The sequence below is a fragment of the Dermacentor variabilis genome, chromosome 2 (assembly GCF_050947875.1).
Source record: "Dermacentor variabilis isolate Ectoservices chromosome 2, ASM5094787v1, whole genome shotgun sequence".
NCBI lineage: Eukaryota > Metazoa > Arthropoda > Arachnida > Ixodida > Ixodidae > Dermacentor > Dermacentor variabilis.
Window position 1 is genome coordinate 113,268,925 of NC_134569.1, and position 27,642 is coordinate 113,296,566.

The 27,642-nt window shown below is 46.4% G+C and overlaps 1 protein-coding gene across 2 annotated transcripts in view; it reads left to right on the forward strand.

Annotated features, from left to right (window-relative positions):
* Positions 1 to 27,642, forward strand: part of nolo (ADAMTS-like no long nerve cord) — a 269,799-nt gene that overhangs the window by 180,881 nt on the left and 61,276 nt on the right. For both annotated transcript variants that reach the window (XM_075681789.1, XM_075681790.1), the window contains exon 2: positions 3,480 to 3,566. In XM_075681789.1, coding sequence (XP_075537904.1) covers positions 3,480 to 3,566 — 87 coding nt within the window. The remainder of the gene's footprint in view (positions 1 to 3,479; positions 3,567 to 27,642) is intronic.

Here is a 27,642-nt window from a genome sequence, read left to right on the forward strand (position 1 = left end):
AAAAGCACGGCGCCCAAGTTCCTCATGTTCCCCCCCCCCCTCCCCCCTCTTTCCTACCGCACGCGCACCAAAACTTTTCTTTGACGCTTTTTCGTTCGTGGCTACAGCCCGAAGTGACGCTAATGGGTTTGTAGGCGCGTGCGAGGGCTTATCTGTGACGCGCATTCAATCTGCGATGCATCTCTGGAGCGGCGGCAGAAGGCACAGTGCGGCGAAAAAAAAAAAAATCAAGCAAATAGGCAAAGACGAGAGCGACAGTAACCGTCGCTTCCTCAGCCGAACTCGTTCCTCTCTCGAGTTCTGGCAGTCTACGTACCGCATATAAAGCAAACAAATCCTGCGCGGAAATTAACGCGCGCTCTCGTTGTTTGTTCATCTATATATACTCCCCTAACTCCAATTCCGATGTTCGTAATTGAATGCGCGTGCGCGCTTCGCAAAACAAACTGGCGTCCGCCGCGCAGCGTTCGTCACGGCGTGGAAACACATTGCGACGGTTAAATTTTAGTTAATCAGGCCGTATATACGAATTACAGAGAGTGCGCATACTTATAGTGTAAGCGTGGGAAGACGCCACTGCTGCCTGCCTGTCTGCCTGCCTGCCTGCCTGCCGTGACGAACGCGCTCGTGAAAGAAAGTTACACGCGGGAAACCGGGAAAAAAAAATCACAAGTTGAACGTCGGGCGTAGTATGAAAGCAAGGATTTTTGTCGGTGCGCCATGAAACTCTTGTTTGGCGTAAGGATTTATACAACATTACCGCGCTCGAGGCAGTTCTTGGAAAGCAAGCAAACCCAAACAAAACGTATAGTGTATATAACATGCTTACTGCCATTACAGGACCAGTTCAGAGCTCTTCATAATTTTTTTGTTATTATACTCTTATTTTAGTGCTGCAGAAGAAGCTCGGAAACTCGCTGTAACGAAAAAAAAAGAACAAAAGACGAGTTCGAAAATTTAACGAGGTATTAACGGCGCTCGCTTCGGTGCGATATTCTAAGTCCAAATTTCTTCTTTTTTCTCTCTGTTTGTTTCGTCAGCTCTGCGGCGATTTACCGCATGCTAAGCGTGCTTCCTGGGATGGGCTGGCGCACTAAAAATGAACGCGCTCATAAACGATTTTTTCACCGCCGACTAAATAAGCGAGCCGTACGGACGTGCTTCTTTTTATTACCTTAAGAAACACCGACCATAGAGAAGAAATGAACGAAAACAAAGAAAATAACCGAAGGCACAGGTGAACGGAGAACGGCATAGACGCTATATGGCGTAGCCAACCGTAGAATTTGCGCAAAGCGTCCGGGAATTAACACCGCGCCGCACTTTTCTGTGCGCTCGCGTATTCGCTGCGCCTGTGTCCCGCCGTTTATGAACTGTAAGCCTCAGCTCTCTCAGTGCGATGCTCTTTGGCGCAATAGAACATGTTTTTGCTACTTAAAAAAAAAAAAGAACACTTCAGTGGGCCGTTATAATCTTGCTCTGTGTGCTGGCCCTGGTTCGGGCTTTAAGCCGTCTTTGCGCTGTGAACATCGATGAAGATGTAATCCCTCTCTCGTTTGTCGATTTATATTGTTTTACACATGCTCTACATACGATTTCTTTATCTTTGTATGAGAAGAAAAGCGACCTACTGCAGAGCGAAGTCGGAGCGGTGTTCTATATGATTGCGTTTAGGCTTGTACGTGGCTTTTTATCGCGGTCGTTCCCATCGTTCTGTAGGAGTCAATACCAGGGCCGTTTTGTGCGGGGTACGAAACAGAAGAAAGGACTTAAGCTGCCTGTCCGAACTAACGTCGCAAATCAGCTTGTCGAAGGACGACCGTTTCAACATTCGTCGATTATTATGCTTTGTCTATAGTCAAGCTGGCTGGCAGCAAAGCAATTATATGCGGTGGTCTCCGTGTTAACGTCTTTTTTTTCTTTTTTACCCTGAAACCGACGAACTAGGCGTGAGCTTAACGTAAAGTTTAAGCAGATACGTTACGCCGCATTCTCGAAATTTATTGTTTGTTAGGTTTTTCTTGGCTTTCTATGCATGTCTCAAGGAACGATGAAACGTCGAGGACTTTATGCGACATGATTTACAATAGGCGATTTCCCTCCCTGAGTAAGATAGTGTTGTGTTGAAGACGTCAGTCCGGGTCCATGGCATAAAAGTGGGAGTGGTACAGGGAAGGGAGAAGTTTGGACACGGCCGGCGCTAAGTATCGTATTTAAACAACTTAGAGTGACAAGTTCGCCGGCCCGTAATGGTAAGCGCACTTCTTAATTTAGGTGAGCTGGGCATGAGGTTCAGCGTGTTGTCCAGCCCGTAGTCTGGTCTGGTCTGGTCAGGTCGGTCGGCAAGTCTTCACTCGTTTCCTCACACCCACTTGCGATGCCATGGCGTTGATGAACGATCAACCGCTTTCTTCGGATCTGTGAATCTTTAACGCCCCCTACCGCTTCGCCCATGAAATTGGCGGCTTATAACAACACAACCATTGCTCACGAAACTTCACACGATGTGTTTGTTTTTTTACATGAAAGAGAAACCAATACAAGCACTAGGTGGCGCAGTAAGTACGCTTTTCATCCACACTCGTATACACTTCCTTATAAACACTACAACGCTAATCTTTTCAACTGTGCAAAGATCGCGATTCCGTGCAGGGAATGGGGAACGGCATTGGAGTGTGTGTGTGTTTCTCATGCTCGTACTTCATAAACTTAAGGCATTCATTCTACTGCGACAGCAGCTCAGAGCTCGGAACTGGGTAATCTGTGTCCTTCCGTCTGTCGGCGCGCACATTTGTTATTTCCGACACGCCGACAAAGACGGCGTCACCGTCGCTACCGCTAGGATTCAAAGTCGTGACCCTGCAGTTACGTGCAGTTGGCAGTAGGACACTCTAAACAACGCACTACGCTCTGCCGCGCAGCATTGACATTTTGTATCTTGTGCGGGGTTTGAAACCCCCAGGCTGACTGCGGAAGCATCGAAGCCAGTGCATGCATCTTGGAGGCCACGACTGGCAGTACAGTATAGCGGACGAAATCAGCCTGAACTTATTTCGTCGCAGAGATCAGCGGCGTTAGTTTTTCATGCATGTTTGAAGCTTGTCATGAATGCCCCGGATGGCGGCCTAAAAGCCTTGCTTCAGGGTCACTCTTCTGACTCTTTCGGTTAAAACTTGATGAGTCTGGGTTTTATAATTACTTCTATGATTACTACCTCGAGTCACTCCTTGTAATGTGTATGCCTGTGTGATGAAATAGATCCCGAGGAAATCGTTTTATAATCACATCTTTCCTACACTCAAGGAATCCGTACTCATTCTTCCGATACACCCTGTTCATTCGCCAAGCAATCATTAACTGCGAATGTCCGACTCACTGACTAATTAACTGATCATTTGATGAGTTTACTGATTAGTCAACTGATTTGTTCATTAGCTGTCTCAATTATTAATTTTGCTCTCGTTCTTCTCCCCGCACAGGTAATCTTCTGGTCCTGCGGCTTGGCGCACTTGGAGGCGTCTCCAAATCCAGAAGACGAAGACCCTAGCACAGATCCCAGCATTGTGGTAAGCTGCCTGCTTTTGTTTGGGCCACACGACTGGAATTCGTGTGTGTGTGTGTGTTTGTGTGTGTGTGTGTGTGTGTGTGTGTGTTTGTGTGTGTGTGTGTGTGTGAGAGAGAGAGAGAGACAGAGAGAGAGAGAGAGAGATTCTTGTTGGTTAAAAGTGATGAAAGGTTCGGGTAAAGTGCAGCGCAGTAGCCGTCTCTCAGCAGAGGACACTTCCAGCACGCTGTACAAGGGGACAAGGGGCTGGGCCTTGAAGAGAGGAGCAGGGAAAGCAGCTGCCCAAGCGCCACAGGCGTGGCAACGACGCACTCGTCTGCTTGGGGTCGAAATAGAGTGAGAAAATGGAAGAGAAAAGACGTTTCTCACTATTGCGCCACACTGCTACGCAGCAATTTTTGGTACCTGTGTCGTAAGATTAAACCTGATTTAGTTTCACTGCTATGGTTTCGGCAAGGTTTACAACTTAGTGAATGCGCCAAGGTCAGTTTGCCTCTCTTCTAGGCGATGTACAGCGATGGAAACGCATTGAACCTCTGCGCAGAGGGAGAAGGTGCCGCCAAACGTGGCTTATCGGTTGCTCACGTGGGTGCGACGGCTTATATAACGCTGAGAAATCTACTAATTACAGTACACTCAAAGATTTCGAGCTGTCGTTTTTTTTTTTTGTGAAATCGACGCCCTCAGTAACGAAAGATACGTAAGGACGGATCATACCCTGCCTATGGTCGTATACCTGCAGTGCGCCAGATTCATCCCCAACGGAAAAAATGAAAACTCCGTTATTCGGACTCGTTCCTCTTGAGACGATATGGCTCACGTTAGGCTTTATCTTGAAGGGCTTTTGTATTTAAGTACGGCCTTCTTAAAAAGTGGTAGCGAATCGTGCCAGATCGGATTATAAGAGCTGCTGTTGCTCGCAAGACGCACGGAAGGTGTAGAAGGATGAAAGTGTTCACGCCAACATTCAGCGAGCGGGACAATGATGAAGAAAGGAAGTTCATCCTCTTGACGTAGAAAAAGAAAATATAACAAAAGTGAGAGCGAGAGACGCGCTACATTTAGGGTTGAATTCACCGAAATTTTCACTCGCAAGAGCTGTTTTTAGCTGACCGGCCCCTTCGCTAACAGTGCGTCCAACATCACGTCTAGCTGCAAGGGCAACTGCTCAAATAGACAGTTATGACGTAAAAACTCCTTTTATGAATACGAACCTTGCCTTTTAGATTGCTCTTCTCTTTACAAAAATGGTGTAAGTTAGTAGAATTGTCCAGCATAAACTAATCACGTTGCAACACAACGACGTGAACAATGTTGTGCGAAGCAAATGTTGTTCAGGTCACCTGCATATTGTTGTTGTGAACGTCAACTGATATATATATATATGCGAAAGGTATTGCATCATCGAAACCCACACGGTTTCACAGTCATCGATGCTGTATGCTTTCGCAATATTCGCATGCGTTGCTCTCTTATGCGTCGGTTGTCCCTGTACGGTATCTTAGTGTACGTTCGGATTACTAGAAACGAAAGAACAGACGACAGAACAAAATTGATATCATGCTTACCAATAATTTCGTTTACGGAATGTCGACGTTCACGTCCTGGTGCAGTTCGCGGTCTCATTCGGCTAGCGTACAAAGGCCGGTCTATATGTAAGAATAGCCAAAGAGAAGCCGCATCAATCGTGCGATCACTGATCGCCGTTTTAAGAGGCTTAGCGAATGAGATACCGCATTAACAAATCAATGCACGCGCTCCTCGTTTGCGCCAGCGGCCTTGTCTATAGTCGGTGTCCCTTTCGCTCCGATAGCTATTCGTGCCGTTTCACAAAGTAGTTCGTGTATGTTAAAGCGTTTAATCGTACCATTTGTCATAATGGACGCATAATGGATTCGTGAAAGCAGCCGACCAGAGCGATACAGTTCCTACGTAAAAAGAGAAAGAAAGTTACGTGAAATTGCAGCCCTAGGCACACTGGTCTCCGGAGGTGAGCGTGACGCAAAACAGTGGCAGCTCTGCCCACGAACTTCCTGCTAGCAGTATGTGACTCACAATTTGCGACTCTGTACGCCAATCACTGTTTAGATATATTGGCCAGTCAGCTACCGTTTTATGGATCGCATAGATACAGACTATTTTTCATTTAACTAACCATGCAGCAGTATATATACGGGATGAACTACAAAAAGGAGAACAGGCCGCGGAAACGCAACAAAATTGAGGGGCAATAAAAAATAGCGAGAGAGAGAGAGAGGGAGAGAGAGAGAGAGAGATGTAGTCGGCGTCGGGTCGGCTTTGTGAAACTTTGTAAAACTTTAACGCACTAGGACTTGCCATCGCGAGTCATTACGGGGTCTTTACGAGCGAGGACGATTTTCTCTTTTACGGTTATTATTGTGTTGACATCCGCTGTGAGAGGTAACACCCGCCGCTAGCCGGGGCTTATTTTCTCACCAAGCGACGGCGGCAAAACCGGAACCAAGTTTCGAGATAAGAAGCTCCGCGTCGGTGTGCTTTGGTGACGGGCAGAGCTTCGCGGGCTCGTCGCCGTAGGTGATCGCGCGCCCGTCTCTATTACGGCCGCCTGTAGGTTATTGGTGCAGTGTTGCGTTCCCGTTTTGCATGCTTGTCGACTTCTCATTATTTTATTTTCTGCGCGCAGTCACACCCGCAAGCGTACGTTCTCTCCTTCTTCGTCATCCTCGTACCGCAGCTTTGCGATGAAGTACTTCGGTATCGCTGCAGTTTGCAGCCCACAATAAAGTTTAGGGGGCGGTCCTCCCCAGACCGGGGTCGTGCGTGCAATGGTTCCACCAGTTCCGTGCACTACAGCGGAAGCTGCGGGCCGCCTCGGCCAATCAGGAATAAGGACCTGTCAGGGAGCAAAAAGGATGCCCCTCGTCCGTTGTGGGCGCGGTAATCCCATGCCGGGATCCTTCCATTCAACGGTCATCGCGCTTTGCGAGATTAGCTCCGGACAGGGTGCGATTCTTTCCTTTTCTTGTCGCTTCGTATTGGCTAACCCGACCCGCTGATTTTGTCGCCACTGCGTGAAGATGAGGCGGCGGTGTGTAGTGCTGATAACTGTGCACCACTGCTTCGCAGCAGGAGGCGGCAGACGGGCGTGGAACAGTGTTACGCTGGTGTGCGACAATGCGTATTTATTGTTTAACGCACAATTTTACGACGCCCAATAAAGAGAACAGCTAGAGTGATCTGCTGTTCGTTCACTTAGTCTAACATCCTCTTCTTACGCTGTGAGTAATTCGTACGGAGTTTTTTTTTTTTTCCCCTCTTTCCGTTCTGAAGTCGTAAAGTTGGCATTGATCACCGTCAATCCGAACACTGTCTCTTCGTCCTCCGTCCCAAGTTCGCGGTATCGCCGAATCCGTTGTCGAGCAAAAGTCGTGTTTATGGGATCAAAAAGCTCTGTAACGCTCTCGTCATAACTCGTTTCTCGAGCCGTTTAATGTCCAGGACTGAACCGACGAAGTGACGCTTTCTTCCCGTCTCGTAAACTTTAGAAACCGACAGCGCTTCCGGAAGACGTAACGAGAAAAGATAACACAGGGGGAAAAAAAACAGAGGAAATAAAAAGGACTTTCTATACCCACTGATTCAGCTGCACCCATTCGCGAACGTTGCTCAAAAGTATTTGGCTTACGTTATCGCCGTTGTTACTACACATTGGCTCCGTCGGCGTATAGTTCATGTAATTGCTACAAAACTATACGGGCAAGAGATTGCCCAGAACGGTTCCTTGGAACATCACGTGATTTGTCGTATACTGCGCACACCGTTTTAAGACAGTTCGCATCAGTCTCGCTTTATTGGGTCAGGACGTGTGCCAGCGTGAAATTACGCTTAATCAGCGGTAAAAAAGGTATGAAAGTTAAGACAGTAAAGCTACTTTGTTGTCCTAACTTTCATATCTTTTTTCTTCTTTTTCTATATTGCAAGCGATTTATTCCCGCCGTCTGCGTTTGTGGCCCATACAGATGCTGTAAGTCTATTTCAGCATTAAAACGGGAGTATTGCGTTCTTCAGGAATCTGCCAAGAGTTAGTAAAGACTATAGTAAGTTGAAAAACTAAAATTCAGTAATCAACAATTTCGCCAAGGTTCGAAAAATGTCTTCTTTATCTTCTTCTCCTTCTGATTTGCCGGATTACGACATTTTGAATAAGAAGCTCCGCCTATACGGCGCGAGGCCCTAAACTGGGCCAAAGTTTCTAACTTGCTTTAAAAAGTTTGAACGATGTAGATTCTGTCAGGAAAGAGCGGATCTACAACATATGGTTTGGGCTTGTCATCGGACACCCACACAGAATAAAATAAACAAGACAAGAGAGCAGCGGGAGACCGCGTTGCTCAGCTGTGCACCGGAAGACTAACTCAAGGCAATCCAGCAGGCCGAAGATGCTGCTAGGGCCCAAGGGTTCGAGGCCGTCATCTAGGTAGAGAGGCCTAGGTCTCCAATCTGCTGTGCACAAATAAAGTTTATTCCTCCTCCTCCTCAATATATTCGTTGCCAACGCAGTGCGAGATGAGAAGATACGTATGTAGGAAAGTGGGCTGCAACAAATTTTAGGCATGTTCCTATAAACCGGTCTTTGCAACCGAAGTTTTTAACGCTCATGTGTTCTACTTCACCACTCACGCTGTTTTCGTGCCGGCAACTATGATGCATTAAAGAACAGGCTCCCACATGGCGCTGCAATACGGATAAGAGTTAGCAGAGTAAACTAATTGAAAAGTGTTAAGAAAGAAAAGAGGCTGTTGTTTGCAGGAATGTGCGATGGAACAAACGCAATATCCATATATAGCGAAATGCTCCGTTCTGTAATATTCAGAGTGTGCCAGTATAACGCTGGGTATCACATGCATGTGACATCCGCAGCAGCGCACGAACAACATTACTTGTTTTCTTCACCTCCCAATTAGAAAAACCATATAGCAATGATGGCGCATTGTCTGAGAAAGAATAAAATTAGCCAAAATATATTTATTTCTTGTCGGTCCGAACATTATTTTCTATACTCCTATGAAGGCGGAATGCAAAAAAAAAAAAAAAACACTCGTGTGCTTGGGATTGGATGTAGGTTAAAAAATCCCAGGTGGTGAAATTAATGCTCAGCCTCCCACTACGGCGCGCCTCATGATCATATGGTGTTTTCGCCACGCAAAACCCAATAATATTAAAACTTTTTAATGCACTTACTGTAGGAACAGCATCATTTGGATGAATAAGGTGTCTTGTGCCTCCTCTTCTATATCCCGTCTTTGGCTCCTTGATTGTGTTGCCGCATTTTACCACTTAATTTGTACTTGCACAGATGTCGTCTGGCGGTATCACCTTTATGCTATACCTCTGCAATGAACCGGAATCCATGGATCATTTTTTACTATCATGTCGGTAGTGATCTACTTACGAAAGCGATGTTTGGAACCGGGCGCTCCTCCGATTTACGATCTGACCAATGACAATGAGGTTAGGGGATGAAAAGATGGAAATAAAGGATAGAAAACACCGGGGGCTTCACTTCGTCTGGAGGTGCACGTCAAAACTGCGCAGTGACTCACACCGAACCCTGTCGACATCAGGAACTGCAGTAATGTACGTATAGCTTTCTTGGATTGTGAGTCATATGGTCACTGTCCAATTACTCTTGTCACCGTGAATGAGCTCGAGGGACCACTGACAGCCAAATTTTTGTTCGCGACTGTTATGTTTGAATGAGTGGGTGTGTGTTTGCTAATCATGGAATGAAACCATGCCTGCTCCAACGGGACGTATAATTATTGCTAGCCTCGTTAATGATGATAAGTTTTAACATCACTTCAAAACTTGTGCCCAAAACCGTAAGAAACGAACGCAGCTCCGCGGCGGTCGCAACTGGCCGGACTCGATCGTTAGCCTACTCGCTGACCGTCGCAGCCGACGGCGCTTGCGATCCCGCCGCCGCTCCTCAGTAGTGGGCTTATTTTTTGCCAACGCAATTGTGGTTTCCAAAGTCATGTCGTGTTTTAATAAATTCGCAGTTTTTCGATGCCCAGCGCACCAATAGAAAACGTGTAAGCCGTGCGAACCGCTTCGCTGAGACTGGAGTTGCTGTGTATCGGGGCATATACACCAATTTTAACCCGCAGTGGTTGCTCAGTGGCTATGGTGTTAGGCTGCTGAGCACGAGATCGCGGGATCGAATCCCGGACACGGCGGCCGCATTTCAGTGGGGGCGAAATGCGAAACCACCCGTGTACTTAGATTTAGGTGAACGTTAAAGAACCCCAGGTGGTCGAAATTTCCGGAGTCCCCCACTATACGGCGTGCCTCATAATCAGGAAGTGGTTTTGGCACGTAAAGCCCCATAATTTAGTTTTTTACACCAACTCTATCTAGCTAGCAGACGACCGGCGTGCGCCGTCTGTCCGAGAGGCGAAACGCCCACGCATCGCACCTCCCGATGACGCCCGTGTTTTAGTACTGGGCGCTGCTTTCCAGAACAGGCGCAATCTCATTAAAACCTAATTCCATTACTCGCCGTTTTGTGTCAGAAACAAACTGCCGTCGATATTTTATGCCTCAAGGAGCGCCGATGAATGCAGTCGATTGTTATGCCTCCATGAACGGCGATAGATGCGAACGCCTCGGCTGTGGTGATGAACTGGTGAATAACCGGCCTGCCCCATTTTGTCGCACATCTCATGTGGCCTGCGCGATTTGGTCGTTCGCACATCGTGCTATCCAAACGCCACATCCTGTCGGAACTTGGAAATCAGTTGTGTGCAGTAGTTGGCACAAGATGGACACGAGATCGTACTGTGTGTCTCTTGCGACCAGACGAACAGCCCTGCACGGAAGCGAGGACGCAGCGTCGGTTCGTGCTCCGCGCAAGGGTCCCTATTAAAGTTACATTAGACTATGTTTCTCTATTTTTTTTATTATGAGGTTTTACGTGCCAAAACCACGATCTGATTATGAGGCACGCCGTAGTGCAGCGGGCGGGTAGGTTGACTGTGGAAATTTGGTCCAAGTGGGGGGGGGGGGGTTCTATAACGTGAACCTAAATCTAAGTATGTGGGTGTTTTTGCATTTCGCCCCTATCGAAATGCGGCTGCCGTGACCGGCATTTGATCCCGCAAGCTCACACTTAGCAGCGCAACACCAAAGCCATTAAGCAACCATGGCGGGTTACCATTAGAATACGTTCTAGGCAACGTTAGACATTAATACTCCGTCAGATGTACCTATATGTATACAGCAGAAACAAACAACACAAACATCTCGAGTTTGAAATTTTGTTGTCAGCGGTCTTTCAATTCAATACTTGTAAGCCCTTCAGCAGGAACAATGGCCCGCCTGTTGTAGTGATTTGTGCATCATCATCATCATCATCATCATCATCATCATCATCATCATCATCATCATCGTCGTCGTCGTCGTCGTCGTCGTCATCATCATCATCATCATCAATGGAACTTTATTTTCAAGAACAAAAAATTTATTCAAAGTACAGCCTAGTGTGGCTAGTAGCCGGTCAATTATGCAAGAAAAATACGTGCAGGTGTGCTATGAGTGAAGAAAAACAAAACAAGGACATATATACGCGTATACGCTTATCTATATATATATATATATATATATATATATATATGAACTGGAAACTGACCCTGGCAACGTTGAACACTCGAGCTCTCTCGAGTGAAGCTAGCTTAGCAGGACTCTCAGGAACTCTGAGGCATTGTTTGGGATATCATTGGCCTTAGTGAGGTTATAAGAACTGGTGAGGCTTATACAGGGCTGACTACAGGCCCCGTACTCTGTTATAGAGGACTTCCACATAAGAAGCAGTACGGTGTAGGATTCCTAATCCATAAGGACATAGGTGGCAACATTGACGAATTCTAAAGCTCTAATGAGAGGGTAGCAGTAGTCGTAATAAAGCTTAACAAGAGGTATAGAATAAAGGTAGTACAAGCCTACGCTCCAACCTCCAGTCATGATGATGATGAAATAGATCAGTTTTATAAAGATGCCGAATTAGCTATGAGAAAAGTGCAAACTCAGTATGGGCTGCTTCAATGCAAAACTGGGGGTAAGGCAGCCGGGTGAACAAGCAATTGCCAACTACGACGTAGATTCTAGGAACCCTACGGGATAGATGGTGGTAGAATTCACGGAAATTAATAAGCTGCGAATAATGAACACCTTCTTCAGGAAACGTCGCAACAGAAAGTGGATCTGGAAAAAGCCCTGATGGTGAAACAGGAAATAAAATTGATTTCATGCTCCCTGCCGATCCCAGCATAGTGCAGGATGTAGAAGTTTTAGGCCGGGTAAAGTGCAATTATCATAGCATAGTGAGGTATAGAATTCACCTCAATTTGAAGAGAGAAAGAGTAAAATTGGTCAAGAAGAATTATGCCGCCCTGGACGGGTAGAAGCAGATCAAGAAGGGTGGTACCTACAAACAAATATGCAGCCTTATAACAGAGAGATGAAGATGACATAGAGGTAATGAATGAAACCGTAACTAGGCTGGCTTCAGAGGCAGCAATTGAAGTGGAGGTAACGCAACAAGGCAACCAATAGGTAAGCTCTCCCAAGTAACGAAGGGCCTAATAAAGAAACGACAAAGAATGAAAGCGTCCAACGCAAGATATTAGTCAGAATTCGCGGAACTGTCAAGACTGATCAAAAAGCAGAAAATAAGGGATATTCGAAATTATAACGTAAGACAAACTGAGGAAGCAGTAAAATATGGACGCAGCATGAAATAAGTGAGAAGAAAACTTGGCCTAGGACAAACCAGGATGTATGCGCGGAAAGATAAGCAGGGTAATATCATCGGCAATTTGGAAAATATAGTAAAATCAGCGCAAGAATTCTATACTGACCTGTGCAGTACCCAGGGCCGCTACGATACCTGCATTCAAAGCAGTATTGAACAGATTACATAACTCCTTTTATAACTAGCGATGAAGTTAGTAGGGCCTTGCAAGACATGAAACGGAGAAAAGCGGCAGGAGAAGATGAAATAGGAGTAGATTTAATCAAAGGTGGAAGAGACATCATGCTTGAAAAGCTGACGGCCTTTTATACGAACTGTCTATCTACTTCAAGGGTCCTAGAGAACTGGAAGACTGCCAACATTATACTAATCCACAATAAGGGAGACGTTAAAGAATTGAACAATTATGGGCCCATTAGCTTACTCCTATTATTGTGTAAAATATTCCCCAAGATGATTTCCAATATAATAAGGGCAACACTGGAATTCGGTCAACCAAGAGAACAGGCTGGCTTCACGAAGAAATACTCTACAATGTATCACACTCATGTCATCAATCAGGTAATCGTGAAATCTGCGGAGTACAATGAACTTCTCTATATAGCTCTCGCAGATTGCGAAAAGGCATTTGATTCAGTAAACATACCAGCAGTCATAGAGGCATTACGTAATGAAGGAGTACGGGACGTTTAAATAAATATCCTGGAAAATATCTACAGAGATTCCACAGCTACCTTGGATCTTCACAAGAAAAGTAGAAAGATACCTATAAAAGAAGGGGTCATACAAGGGGACACAACCTCTCCAATGCTATTCACTGCATGCTTGGAAGAAGTATTCAAGCTGTTATACTGGGAAGGCTTAGGAGTAATGTCAGGCGAATATGTCAGGAACCTTCGATTTGCAGATGACATTGTCCTATTCAGCAACACCGGGGTCGAGTTACAGCAAATGATTGAGGACCTTAATAAAGAGAGCGTATAAGTAGCATTGAAGGTTAATAATTAGAAGACAAATATAATGATCAACAGCCTGGCAAGGAGACAAGAGTTCAGGATCACCAGTGACCCTCTGGAGTCTATGAAGGAGTACGTTTACCTAGGCGAATTACTCACAAGGGACACTCATCATGAGAAGGAAACTTACAGAAGAACAAAACTGGGTTGGAGGGCGTACAGCAGACATTGTCAGATCCTGATTGGAAGTTGCCATTATCATTGAAAAGAAAGGTGTGAATGAATACGTTCTGCAGGTGCTGACATATGGCGCAGAGACTTGGAGATTGACAAAGAAGCTCGACAACAAGTTAAGGACCACGCAGAGAGCGATGGAACGAAGGATGTTAGGTGTAACATTAGGAGACAGGAATAGAACGGTGTGGATCAGAGAGCAAACGGGAATAGCCGAAATTCGAATTGACATTAAGAGGAAATAATGCAGCTGGGCAGGTCGTGTAATGCGTAGGTTAGATAACCGATGTACCATTAGGGTTACAGAATGGGTGCCAAGAGAAGGGAAGCACAGTCGAGGAGGGCAGGAGATTAGGTGGGGTGATGAAATTAAGAGATTCACGGGCGCTAGTTGGAATCTGTTGGCACAGGACAGGGGTAATTGGAGGCCTTCGTCCTAGAGTGGACATAAAATAGGCTGACGAAGGTGATGATAATGATGATCTTTGTTATTTGCATTAAATTCTGTTAGTCTTTCGTCATAAACGTTATGACATTTGCACAAGTTAAAATTCCAATTCGAAGCATGTAGCGTGTTAGGTATAGGAAAGGAAAAGTTTGGATTTTCTCATGTTTATGTATGGACTTAAGGCGACCTTGTAGCTGCGCAATATTAGAATTTAAAGACAACATTCTGATCGAAAACTCGTACCTATATTTTTTATTGTGGCTGATAACTCGCGATATTCCTTTTTGGAGTCGTTATGGAGGTTGCCGATAACTATGTATCTCACACTCCATGTATCCAGACAGCAACTTATGAGACCGTGACACAATGAGAAGTACAGTGTATAAAATATTGGGGAGCTTGCATTCGAGTATTAGAGAACACCCATTTCTCGCACATTATTTGGAGGGGATGGAGATGTAAGGCCATATGTGGTGGAGGTCTTGAGGCTGCACACGCTAACCAGCTGCATGCATGCAACTCGAAAGAATAAACGCATGCATCCCATATGCAAGTGCTCAACATTGGACTGGCGCAAACGCCCATAGTCAAGCGTTACGCGGACCTATGCATGAAAAAAAAGTTAGAAATAAGATAGAAAAAAGGAAGCTTGTAAGCGGAGCCGGAGATGATGGTTCGTCTTTCTTCGGCCGGAAGACCGACTGTAAACACATGTGCGATCGCGTCGTTCCGACAACGCACATACTAAAAAAAAGAATAATAATAATAAAGAAAATAAAACCCGCTGAATGTTTGCTATAGCATATGAAGTGGATAGCAGGGCGTAACCTACGCCATAATACAGCGTTTCTGTGACCACAGAGACCACGACCAGCCATCTGTGTGAGTGGTGATGAGATTGATACATGATCTACCTTGCCGCTACATTCGCTTTGGCTACGTTGATCGGGTGAAACAAAAAACAAGGGCGTGTATTCACTGTTGTTGAAAGTTAGCGCTGTGTGTGTCAAATGTGCTTTTCTGTTGTCCTTGTGCAGCTTGCGCTACAACGAAATAAGACGTGTATTCACAAAACATTCTGGTACTAGAATTGTTCGTAAGAGCAACATTGTAGCTAGTCCTGATAGTGGAGATCTTTCTTTCTATTATTATTGACAAGATAGAGGAAGATGTCGGCGCACAAGTAAGCTGCCGGGTATACTTCTTGGATCTTGACCAGGTGGGTTTAATTTCACATACAGTTATGTATGTATTTGTACGCATCACGATGTGGGGGGAAAGAGCCGAATAACCGGCGATGCATATAAAGCAACGTTTTCGCGTAGCAGCGACGACGCCACAGTAAGATTACAAAGACACATTGTTAGCGACGGAGGCCTGCCAATGGCATACGTCTCTGACGAACGAAAACATTTTGTGAATTCGGCTCCAGAATCGGTATTTCCGAATGCACTTACAGCACAGTACAACAAGCACGGCTATGCTTTTGACTTTTCTGCCTTCGTTGCCTCTGCACCGTGTATTTATTTCATAACGAAGCTGTTAAGGATACTTGAAGTGCTGGAAATTGTCATACATGCGGGTTTCCCACGGTGTCCTGAGACAACCACGTTATTCGTAGAGTTTATATTTAGAGAAAAGGAGGGACGTGGTACCGGTGATATGCAAGCAAATTCTGATATAGGTGGATCAACTTGGGGCTACAGGAAAACGGATAAATCTATCTTTAGTGCTTCTTTGAGGGCGTTATACGAAACGATCGAGAAAACAGAGGTAACAACATTGATATTTCAACCGTGTTATGGGCTCGGTGCACCGGAAGTTTGTTGTGTGTAATAGAAATGTGAGCTTTGGAACATAATTGGAGGACGCTTAAGCTTCGTCTTTAAGAGTAGAACGCGATATCATTCAAAGATTCCCGACTGCTCCTCACGCTTCCCGCCAAGTGCTTATGTAGCTGTGATGTTTACCGGGAAACGCTGGCGGCGAACGCTATCCACGAAGGCGATCTTTCTGGTAGAAACGCGGCCTCTGGCGTGGGCCGACCCCTGAGGTTTTGGTAATGTCACTGCAAAGCTCAAACGGTAGTTGGAAAAGTGGTTTGTGTTTGAGTTTCCGCGTCACAGAATTACATTTTCTCGTATATTCAAATTACAATGCGACACTATCATGTCTGTAGGTTGTGTTAAGGCGTACTTTATGAATTTTCTGACCCATTTTAGTTTGAGAAATTCAATTACTTCAGCAACGCCTGTGCACCACGCGGATGACCCTCCGTGATTCGGGATTATTTTTCTCTAGCGTACAGCGCCGCCGACGCCGACACCAGATTTCCTGCAACAAGGGGCCCTTAACGCCATCGCGTTGACACTCCTAAACAGCTGCGCTCAAAATTCGCATTAGGCAGTATCGTAATCGCCGGTGATTTTTTTTTTTCAGCACGAGGATTGTCGGCACTTCGTCGACCACGGCACGAAACACACTCATTCGTCAGTCGCGCATGGAAGGGTTGCCGTTCCTAGCCATGATCCACAAAACGCGATTTGTGTACGCATGCCGAAACAAATATTTCGCATTTCTTATATCGTACAGGTGCCGCGTTCTTCTTTCAGATGTACTCTAGACTCCATGGATAAAACGTTTTCTACCGTTTAGAAAACCTGGTGGCACATCATGTGATATCGTTTATATGACGGCCCGCACATTACTCTGGCTCAGGGAAATTCGTGATAGACATGTTGTTTCGCTCCCACGAGTAATATATTGCAGATAGCATTCCAAGTAAGGTGCATAATAAGGGAGAACAGGAAAGAGTGTGCCCCCTTAGTGCAGCAGAAGTTTCTGGATGGGAGTCCGCAAAAGTTTGAACAATACTACAGCGAGATGTATCGATTTTTACCAAACTGATGTTTGCATTGTGTTCATGGTAGTTCGAATTAGGCATCTCCTTCCGATGTTTCACTGGCCATGGATTAGATTGCAGGATTGTCGCCATATAGTTGCCACTTTCGCCGGAAGCCTGCGGTGCGAGGCACTGAAGCGCGAGATCATATTGTTTCATCTTGAGGGAGCTTCTCTCGGAGTGCTTCACCTCTCTGTTACAGACAACTTGTTTCCCGTTTGCTTCTCTTACGTGATGTTAGGAACCCATCTGTTCTTTCGTTCGCGCAACGACCTTCTGGTTATACCGTAATACATATGTCGTCGGCAGTAAAAGATGTTACAAAGACCCGTTGGGGTTTTCTAAGAAAGGCTGTTGAGTGGAGTAACGCAGCGCTTTGGGCGCGTTAGTGTGACATGATGTGGCTTATAGCGCACGGAACGCGCAGGGTACACACTGCCCGTGTGTACCATGTCTTTATGTATTCTCCTCCTTTCGTGCGCTGTAGGCCTCGTCCTGTTGAGTCGAGAGTGCGTATTTTGTATACGGCCACGCCGATGTCGCCTTTATTTGTGAACACTGCTACTCTTAACCCTAAGTAATCTTTTTTGTTGCTCTCACGTTACGTTTATGCAACGCTCAAGAAATGAGAGCTTCGCATTTGGAATCGCTAAATACAGCCGTGACTTTGCTGGCTTATGTGGAAGAGTCCAGCAGCGCCATGTCGAATCCGCAGGGTGAACAAGCGCCGCAGCTTCTAGAACGCTGCTCGCAAATTTCATGCATGAAGGCGAATGGCGTCGCTATCTGAATGGCGCGACGATAAGGCGGCCTCCGTCTGCTATTTGGTGGGCCCAGGACCAGCGTTCTCTCGGGCGTTGCGTGGTGCAAACTCTTATCTGCAATGCAAACTTTTTATCTAAAGCTGGCGCAAGAGGCGGCGAAAGTCAGATGGCGACCAAGAGGAGCAGCACAGCGGTGTTTGCTGATAAGACCGCGTTGAGTGTTCGATGGTCACACTTTTTATCGTATAGGGGCTCCGTAAACGAGAGGATGTCGGCTTGGTCTCCGTAAGAAAGTTGTGAACGGAGACAAGCCGACGGGCTGGCGGGCTGCGGTGGATGACCGAGGGCCGCTGTGTAACAAGGAACAACAGCGAGCCTAGTTTTCCGTGGTAATTGCGTGCAGTTCCGCCAAAGCTACAGGAAGGAGCGACCGGTGGAGCATGTAAACGGGAGATCTTTGGAATGCCAAATAACTGTAGTTTCAGGTTGTCGTTATTGGGTTACAGTTTTCGAACTTGCGGATCACTGCGCCAGTCTTAAAGCATGTGCGCAACAGCGCTCGTGACACTGTTTGTGACGCTGCCTTTAACTAGAGCGCACATAACTGTAATTGCAACAGGCATGTTATACCTATTGTGCATAGGTATATATTTAATTACACTAATTTGTGCATAGTATATATCTCCATTCCTCCCCCCACCCCCCCACCCCCCGCTCACACACACCTGCCCAGCGAAAAATAACACAACACAGGAACATTTCGAACCTCTTGTAACAACAAAAAGCGTCACTAGATGGCGTTACTGGCGCCGCTGTAGCCGTAGGCGTCAACAGTGTTCTAGTACTGCGCAAAACTATATATCGCGTTTTACGGACCGAACAAAACTACCTAGTTAGCCCTTCCGCGCTGTTTATGTTATCAATCACCGTAATCTAAGAGCCTTCATACACCAAGCTGGTGTAGGCATGCAATGCGTCGCATGCTGGAAGCTATATCGTAGTGAGCATTAGCGCGTCCAGAATAACCTTAACTCCGTGCATGCTGCAACCTGTTCAGAGCACTTGTTTCGATATATTAAAAAAAAAAAAAGATTACGGGCAGCGTGTGCTTTCACACCTTCTTACCTGTATCATATCGCGTATACTGGTCTGTAGGCAATAAGCATTGACTGTCGCCAGCTTGTTGATGTGCGTTGACCGGAATATTGCGTTGCCGAACGAAATACTATATTTAGCTCTCCTGTACCGATCTTCAGAATTACACAGCATTCTCTGAGACACTGGTTCTGGTAGTGAAGCAAAACTCCGAAGCCCCTGCGGGCTTCGGGCATTTTCGCCGCGTTTGCTGCCAGTGGAAAGCGAGGTTTCCGTGCTAACAAGCCGTTAAAGATATTGGACATGCTGCCGGGCCCCTGCGCGTTTGTAGGGACCGTAATTCTATAATTCGAGCCGTCCGTCTTGACGACCGCCATAATAACGGTGCACGACGTACCCGTCACCACGGTGCATATTCGTTTCATCTCGCAGCCCATCCTCAACGCATAGCTCATTTTCTACGTTGCCCTCGTTTATAACGGCCTGGCCGCCGCTTCGCTTTCGACCATTCGCTGTATCCACTCGTAACGGCCAAGCGGCACTTATAAATTCCTCTGACGTCAGCAAATGCTTTCGTATGGAGCGACGAGGTGCTCCGATAGAAGGATGATGGGCGTGTTTCGATCGTATTTATACGAGAGAGTAGCGGATAGGTGCGTATGTTGATAGATTCACCGAGACATGGTGCAGCATATGATCTTGTTTCTGGCGTGGCGACCGCAAGATGTTGCGAGGCCCTCATAAAACGCGAGAAGCATATAGATACTTATGACGTTCTGGGTAAACATGGGTACTTTGGATAAAGGAGAGGCTGAATGTCGCTTGAAATAGTATATTTGATCAGATGGCGTGAGAGACCGAGTGGAAATTTTCGGCGTGATCAATACTTTAAAAAAAAAATGGGAGTCGAGGAAGGAGCGGGCAGCCGTGTATAGGCACGTGGTCTAAGTTTCGTGCCTGGCCGAGGGCTCCTCGTCGATGAAATGAATGCTTATCAAGGAGCCCGCACCACTGCGAAGCTTTCAGCCGCAGTTGGCGAAGCAACGCGTCCATCTGAATAGCGCCACTCGATGTCGACGCGTGTCCGTCGACATTAAGTTTCGCGCGATTATAATTGCACCCGCTATTTCTACGACCTCATTTGCAGACACGAGATCTACGTAACTGAATGTGAAGACGATTAAATTTTAGGAAGCCGCCTCTACAGCTCGGAAGTCCAAGATTAAGTGTTGAAAAAACAAGTGCCTATGTATTAGGGTCAATACTGCGTGAACGAATACTGTCTCTGGTTCTGAGCGCGAGTCTTCCTAGCTGCTGCTCGAACGCAAGATGAGAGTTATGCAAATCAGCTATTACGGAAAATGAGCTTTCAAAGGCGCGAACACGAGGGGAGGGGAAAAAAGGGCAGAAGGCATCTGCGAGAGATTCTTCGATTAGCCGAGATGGCAGAATTGTCTTCCTCTCTCATGCAAAGGGAAATTCTGTCCTAAGGAGTCTGCCATTCTTTTATTGAACGTTTCGATAGAATATAGTGCCAATTAGGTTCATGTCTGCACGCTTCACACCAGTAGCAAGCGATATACGACGCGTTATTCTATTTATTATGATATTATGATTGATACTACGAATTTCTGGTCCTCGAATTTGTGGTTACGTTTCTCGGGCCGTCTTTTCCTCTCACCTTATGAACGTAACAACGCTTACTTAATCCGACGTTAACGAATAATTCATCGATCACTTTTACCTATCTTTAAGAGTAAAGGTACGTCACCAAAGCGGACTGCTCGGACGAGGGCCGGTCTCTTTAAGCCGCCTCATTCGTTTCTTCACCTCACGGTTCGTCGAACACACGACCTTAAGGACCGCAACCAAGAGACAAAACTACGTCCTCAGAAGCTTGCTTCACTCATCGCGTCTTCCAACAGTCCGAATGTTGCGGAACGCTATTCGGCTACGTAAGCGAACGCAATAGCGTGGCATTCAATCGGTGAATGATTGTTTCTCGGTAGAGAACACATTGTATACAGAGAGAGATAGAGAGATGAGCGAGACGTATGTCGTCACATGTCGCAGCGGCGTGTCCTTAAAGCGCACAGCAGGCGTGTGTCCTATTGGCGTGTTGAGGACAAGCTCTCGAGGCGCCTTCGCGAAGCCGCCACGTCTGCGTCTACGTTTGTTTCTCAATTCCTGCCAGTTCATTGAGTGCCAGCGTCCTCACTCACCGTCTCAATCTCGCTGCAGGGTCAGGCGATGAAGCCTATACGAAGTGATTCGTGGACAAAGAGAAAGAGGAAGCAGCCATCACTCTATATACAGCTTTTACATGCGAACATGCGATTAAAATGGTCTAGTGTAGCCTCTATTAAGATTCATACTAAACTTTCCTACTTCATAATGAAATTTTCTTGTAATTTTGCACAGATTCGTTTTGAAAACATATTGTGACTGGAGGGGGGGGGAGGAAGGATATTTGAAGTTTTGAATACGAATCGAATATTACACACTAACTATTCGTATTCTTATCGAAAAATAATTTAATCAGTATTTTGGAATATCAAAACTAACAAAATATTTTGCAACAACCGACTGCTAAAACTCTTGTTACTGTTCTTGTCTTGTTAAACGGAACCAAACCAGATAGACGACGCCAAAAGAAAGAAGGGAGATGTGGCCAACTACTCTCAGTGTGCTAAGTATCGCAAATTATCAGAAGTGAAACGACAAAATGTTTTATAACGATACAGAAACAAGAAATGGGCAATGCAACTCGAAGGGAGTTTGTTGGGAGGCTAGTTGGTAAGGAATTTTTTTGTGAACTTAAACTGCGCTAGGAACGAGGCACCGAGGTAGACGAAAACAGGACGAACGCGGGTAATACAAGCTTTATCTTCGCTTTTGCGGTAGAAGGATACATGTAAACCTGCAATTTCTGGTGATAGTCTGTCATTTGGTGTTTTTGACACCAAATTTATTTCAGTGGCAGTTCGATCTCTTATGCTACAACCGGAGATACGCTTTTTTTTTTTTTGCAACGGGCCTTGCATGTGGTTTCGGCACACAAGTCCGTCAGCAGCTTTTTTTTTAAGCGCAGCTGCATATGGTTAAGGTACCATATAATTTTCGTGTCCGCACACAAAAACTGTCTTCATCAATGGCTCATACCCCCGTAAGCATGCAAAATAATGCAATGGCTGATAGCCCCGAAAGGCAGAGGCTACAAGCACCCAGCAAAGTGAGGCGAACAGTGCTTACACTTTTTTGTTATCACGCATACAACATACAGAACGGCATGTCGAAAACTGTCATCATCAATGTTTCATACCCCCGTTAGACAGCGAAAAAAATGCCGCGGCTCATAACCCCGTAAGGTTCATGGCCACATGCTTCGCGTGGGTTAGCTGCGATGACACTACCCCTGTGGTCGTTGTTGGTGATTTCAATGTGGATTTGAGGGGACCGAAAAGGTAGTGGCTTACTCGTTTCGTGTTGTAGACGCATCGCTTGCGATACCACACCGATCCGGCCCAACCGATCACCCAGCGGCACACGGGCATCGATTTCACATGTTCAAAGAATGTGTTTGCAGTCACCAGTATGCCGATCAGTGCATATCATGGCGGCCACAAAGCCGTTGTGACCGTCATTACTAAGTGACGATGAGTGATGCAATGAAGTCTTTACCACAATTTTTCCCGCCACGATGTTTACTGATCCGCTGGTAATCTGCCTTCGCAGGGCGAAATGGCTCCGAATTTTTTTTTATTGTTCGGCCACTTTTGTCTATTTTTACAACTTCTGACTCGTTGGTCAGCGTGTGATATTGCGAACTGAACTAGCCTAATAACTTCACTGCGAATACCGGTCCTACAGGGGCTGCATTATGTTATATGATTGCTTCAGTTGTTACATTACACTTTCGCTCTTCGTCATTGGCTCGTATTGATGCTCCGCTTCGCATCATTGTCGAAATCGACCACTCCGGATGATGTATATGAAAGAAGTACGAGGTGCGTTAAAAAAAGAAAGCCGAAATTTGGCTGTAGCGTCTTCATTGCTTATTGTACTACATTTTAAGCACTGTCTCCCTCAAATTAGTCCCCTTTACTGGCAATGCACTGTTCCCATAATTTCTTCCATTTTCAGAAAGCCTCCTGGAACGCACTTTCTGGGCTGGTGCGCATATCTTTTGTCGCATTGTCCTGAATTTCCTCTGTAGTTTTGGAAACGACGACCTTTCGACGTGGTTTTAAGTTTGGAAAACAGGAAAACGTCTGCTGGGACTAGGTCCGGAGAATACGGTGGATTGCGCACAACCGGAACTTGGTGCTTTGCTAAACAGCTGGGCGGACAAGGAGCGACATTTGAGCTGGCGCATTGTCGTTATGCAAAATCCAAGTCTAGTTTTCCCACATTTCTGCCCTCGTACTGCGCACGGCATCCCTCAGAACACCTAGAACTCCCTTGTAGACTTCCTCGTTTACCACCTGAGCACGTGGTACAAATTCCTGGAGGACAATGTCCTTGCAGTAAAAAAACACAGCCAACATCACCTTGATCTTTGACCGACTCACGCGTGTTTTTTTCTTGGACGAGGAGATCTTTTGCCCATTCACTGCGACGACTGCACCCAAGTTTCAGTATCATAGACATAAATCCACATCTCATCTCCTCGTATGATGTTCTTAAGGAAGTTTACGTTGTCATTGGTCGTGGCAAGCAGTTCCTGGCTAATTTCAACACGGGTCTGTTTCTGATCGTCAGTCAACAAGCGCGGCACGAATTTTGCACTGACACAACGCGTCTCAAGTTTGTCACCCAAAATTCGATGGCACGATCGTACGATGACGCCCACTTCGTCAGCAACTTCTCGAATAGTTAAACGACGATTTCCGCTAATCACAGCACGAACTCTATTTTACGTGGTCGTCATCTATTGATGTGAAAGGTCGTCCGGCCTTGAGTTTGTCACCGACTGACATTCTGCCGCGTTCGAAAACGCTTAAACCACTCGTCGCGCTCCATGGGTGCGACTCATGCAGTCCTCCCTGTATGTTTGGATAGGGAATTTAAATGTCTCTGTGAAAGTTTTTGCTAAGTCTGTGGCAAAATTTTACGCTCACACGTTGTTCTTCAAGCTCTTTCACTGTCACTTTGGCACTAATCGGACGAACAGCCTGTGCACGGGCTCACTTCAGCGGCTGTGGCTCGCCAGCTAACGGTCAGAGCGAAATGCGGCGATTGGCACTTTGCTGTCTAAACATGCCGCTACGTGCGCTCAGTAGCCTCAGTGGCGCTCTTCCTGCCTGTTGGCGCTCTATTTCAATAGTTCGGTTACTTTTTGGAACACACCTCGTATAACTTCACGAAAAAAAAGTGGTCACGAAATATGGTCCCCAGACCCGTATTCACTAAACGGCTCGTACGCTATTGACAGCCTCGAAAGAAAATATGTCGGCCAGTTCTGAAAGCGAACCTGCGTTTCAATAACGTGGCTAGACAATTGATCACCATATTTTACTAACAAATGGTATTGTGAATTTCGGTACTCCAAAGCACTTGCTAGAAATTTTGAGTCGAATCAGCAAAATATTTAGTTCATAAGTGCAGTTTGATATTGACCAAGAGCACTTGCTAGTGATAAGTCCAATGTGACTACTGGCAGTCGTCTGCTCTTACGAACAGTGATAGCGTAAGAACGATGTTGCAGATACGGCCTCTTCTGCTTCATCGCGCAAACTAAAAAAAGAAATTGCGGCAGATCAAAAGCTTTTTTGTTGGAATCTACACACAGAGGTGCTTGGTTATAAATGCGTAAAAGGTGTTGAATCACGCGTTAGTTTCTGCGTTATTCCAACGTCAGTGCAAGTTCGTATAGCTCTACACAGTTCATACCCCTATAGTTGTTAATTCAGCGCTTTTCCCGCGTATTTCTCTGTCTTGTGTCACCGTTGTATTCTTGCGCAGCTTTTGCCATGAATAGAAACCGACTCGCCCAATTCTACGCTCTGTTAAGTTCGTAGCCTAGGCCTAAACCGCATCATCCCCGTCGCAAGTGGTACTCTGCATCTACTCGGGAGCGCGCGCACTTGCTACACAGTGTGACACACGGGGCGATAATCTCAAAGAGCTAGTCGGTGACGTCGCGGTGGAAATACGTGCGTGATTGTGGCCTCGCGGTTAGTGCACTCGGTTGCTGTGCAGAGGGGGCCGAGGTTCGAACCCGCCATCGGGCACGTAATTCAATTCTGTTTCAAAGCCATTCGGCAAAGCGGAAGCCGCATGCATATAGCAGCCATATGGCCAGAGAAAAATCCGAGGAAGGCTCGCAAAGAAAGCTTCGCTTTAAACGCGGCGCCGAAAATGCGGTCAGTGTGTTTCTAGCTAACAATTTAACACAGTGATATAAAATACGGTTGCAAGCAGAATGTGAACTTGAACAGCACAGCATTTTGCTGCACACTTTTTCTTTTTTTGGATTTACTCACAACTCGTGATAGTTGCGTGTTTTTTTTTTTTACGAACAGTTCGATTTTACGTCCTGGCTAGCTTTATTTCGCGATTACAACATTCACTCGTAAATTTCATAACTAAATAAAAGATAGTAGGTTAAGATATCTCTACTATTCTGTCGATTAGTGATAATGATATTCTGAAGCCCGACGCCGCGAACGACGTGTTGCCGAAAAGAACGCGATCCATATACGCGGAGTTCTCTTAGGCTAGAATTGTTCGTATAAGAGCAGTATACCACCCAACGATGATGCTGGACATATTATTAACGCAGGCGATCGACCAGCCACGGGCTTGCAAGGAGCACTTACCAAAGAGAGGGTTTGCGAACTTGCCCCCCCCCCCCCCCCCCCCCTCAGGAAACAAAACGTAGTTCTTACGCTAGATGTGTTGGTAGGAGCAGATATGTGCTATAGTTAAACATGACATTTCACATATCATTAGCGGAAGCGGACAGCCCATGAGAAAAGAAGCTCTTACGAACGAAATAGCGTTGTGTATTCAGCCCCGTGTCATCCCGTTCCTGCCGGGCTGTATATTCAGTAATCACTCTCACAGCCTTCCCTCGCGTATCGCAGGAATACCACTCACAGCGCGCTCACGCGGTTGCGTCCGTACAGCTAAACGTGAAGCGCGCCCCTTGTCAAGTTGTGCAGTCGGGGCCCCCGCCTCCCAGACGACCCGGCTTTCACGGTGTCTAGGCGGAGAGGAAGACGCCGAGCTTACGAGCGTGCTTAAATGCGGTCACACTACGTGGCCATGTCTCCGGATCGCGCTTTCCTCGCTCAATTCTCCTCGCGGAGTGCAGCTTCGAGTGGGGAGAGGAGAGCGCGCGATGGCCGAGGAGGCAGTATCACTCGTGCGAGCTGGGTCCATTTTTTTTTTTTTTTTTGCACCGAGTGAATGCCGAGAAAGTTTATGGCGGTAGTGGCGTAGTTGTGCATGTTGGGAGACGGGCGGCTGCGACAGCCTCTCGGTCTGGCGCTCGTTGGCGAGTCCTTACGCGAGGTCCACCATCCCGCGACACCCTCGAGACAGTGAAGTCGGTATGGAAGGGTGGGTCGGTCGGTTGCGCCAAGGACTCTGTTGCAGTGCCCCCTTCGGGCTGCATGCAGCGCTCTGGCCGCACAGTCTGCTTGATCAATCAATAGCGTCTAGACGACCGGACGCCCCTATACACACGCTGTCATCCTTTTGTCGCGGTTCGTCTCGTTTAACCAGACACCACCGTCGCGTCGTTACGGCGCATACACACCCCGACGCTCCCTTCGTGCCCCTGCCGTATCCGCCCGCGGAAAGTAATGCACCGAATTTGCGGGCGAGCAATCAAACATGCGATATGTGCCGGGTGCTCCGGGCGGCGGGTGTCTGCGCTCAGTAAGTTCTGGATGAAATAAAGAACTGCGAGCACATACCGGCGGCACTGATATTATATCTGGGCGGATATTTGATATTTGGGGTTCGCACTGCTTTGAAGTGTTTCCCAATGCTCGAAACTGCCCACGAGCTTTTTCTTTCCCATCTTTCTTTTCTTTATTTTGTTTTTGCAGACGTGTCAGCACATTTCTGCGGAGCGTCGCGCTGCGAAGCGCGAGGTCGCGGAGGCCGCATTTCGATGGGGGCGAAATTCAAACCAGCCCGCGTACGATGCATTTAAGATCTACACGGGATCAAAATTAATCCGCCAGTCGCCCAATGCGGCGCGCTTCATAATGACATTGTGGTTTTTGCACGTAAAACACAGCAATTAAGTTTTTAATTAGCGCGGAAAGCTGCCGTAGGGCGTTCCTAAATATACCTTAGAATCGCGAGCGCAGTTGCTTGAGGATCTGCTGCGTCTTGCCACGAAGTAAGCGTTCAGCGTAGCCACACGAGATTAAATAAAAAGGAAGAACTGCGTGTGTGTGTGTGTTTGTGTGTGTGTGTGTGTGTGTGTGTGTGAGAGAGAGAGAGAGAGAGAGAGAGAGAGAGAGAGAGAGAGAGAGAGAGAGAGAGAGAGAGTTCACGCATGATGTCAAGTTAGGTGCACCACACTTGTTATTGAAAGGCCAGGCGAGCACGTTGATGCATGGTGTTACGTCAAGGTATTATTTCTGGTCGATATCTCCAAAAAATAACGTCACCATAACGTGCTGCCTGATGAAAAAAAAAAAAGGGAGCAACTGCCTGTCTTGTAAGTGAAATGACATGTTTTACAGTAATGGGGGAATCATTTTTGAGGTTAAGGTATACTTCAGATAGGTGTTCATTTGCAAAAAAGGTCTAATTCTCAAACATAGTTCTCTCATTTTTTTTCTTCGGCTCGGATCGCATTGGTAGGTGACGGACGTCCACCTTTGTCATTTATTGCGTTAAGTCCTAGCTTTTTTTTAAA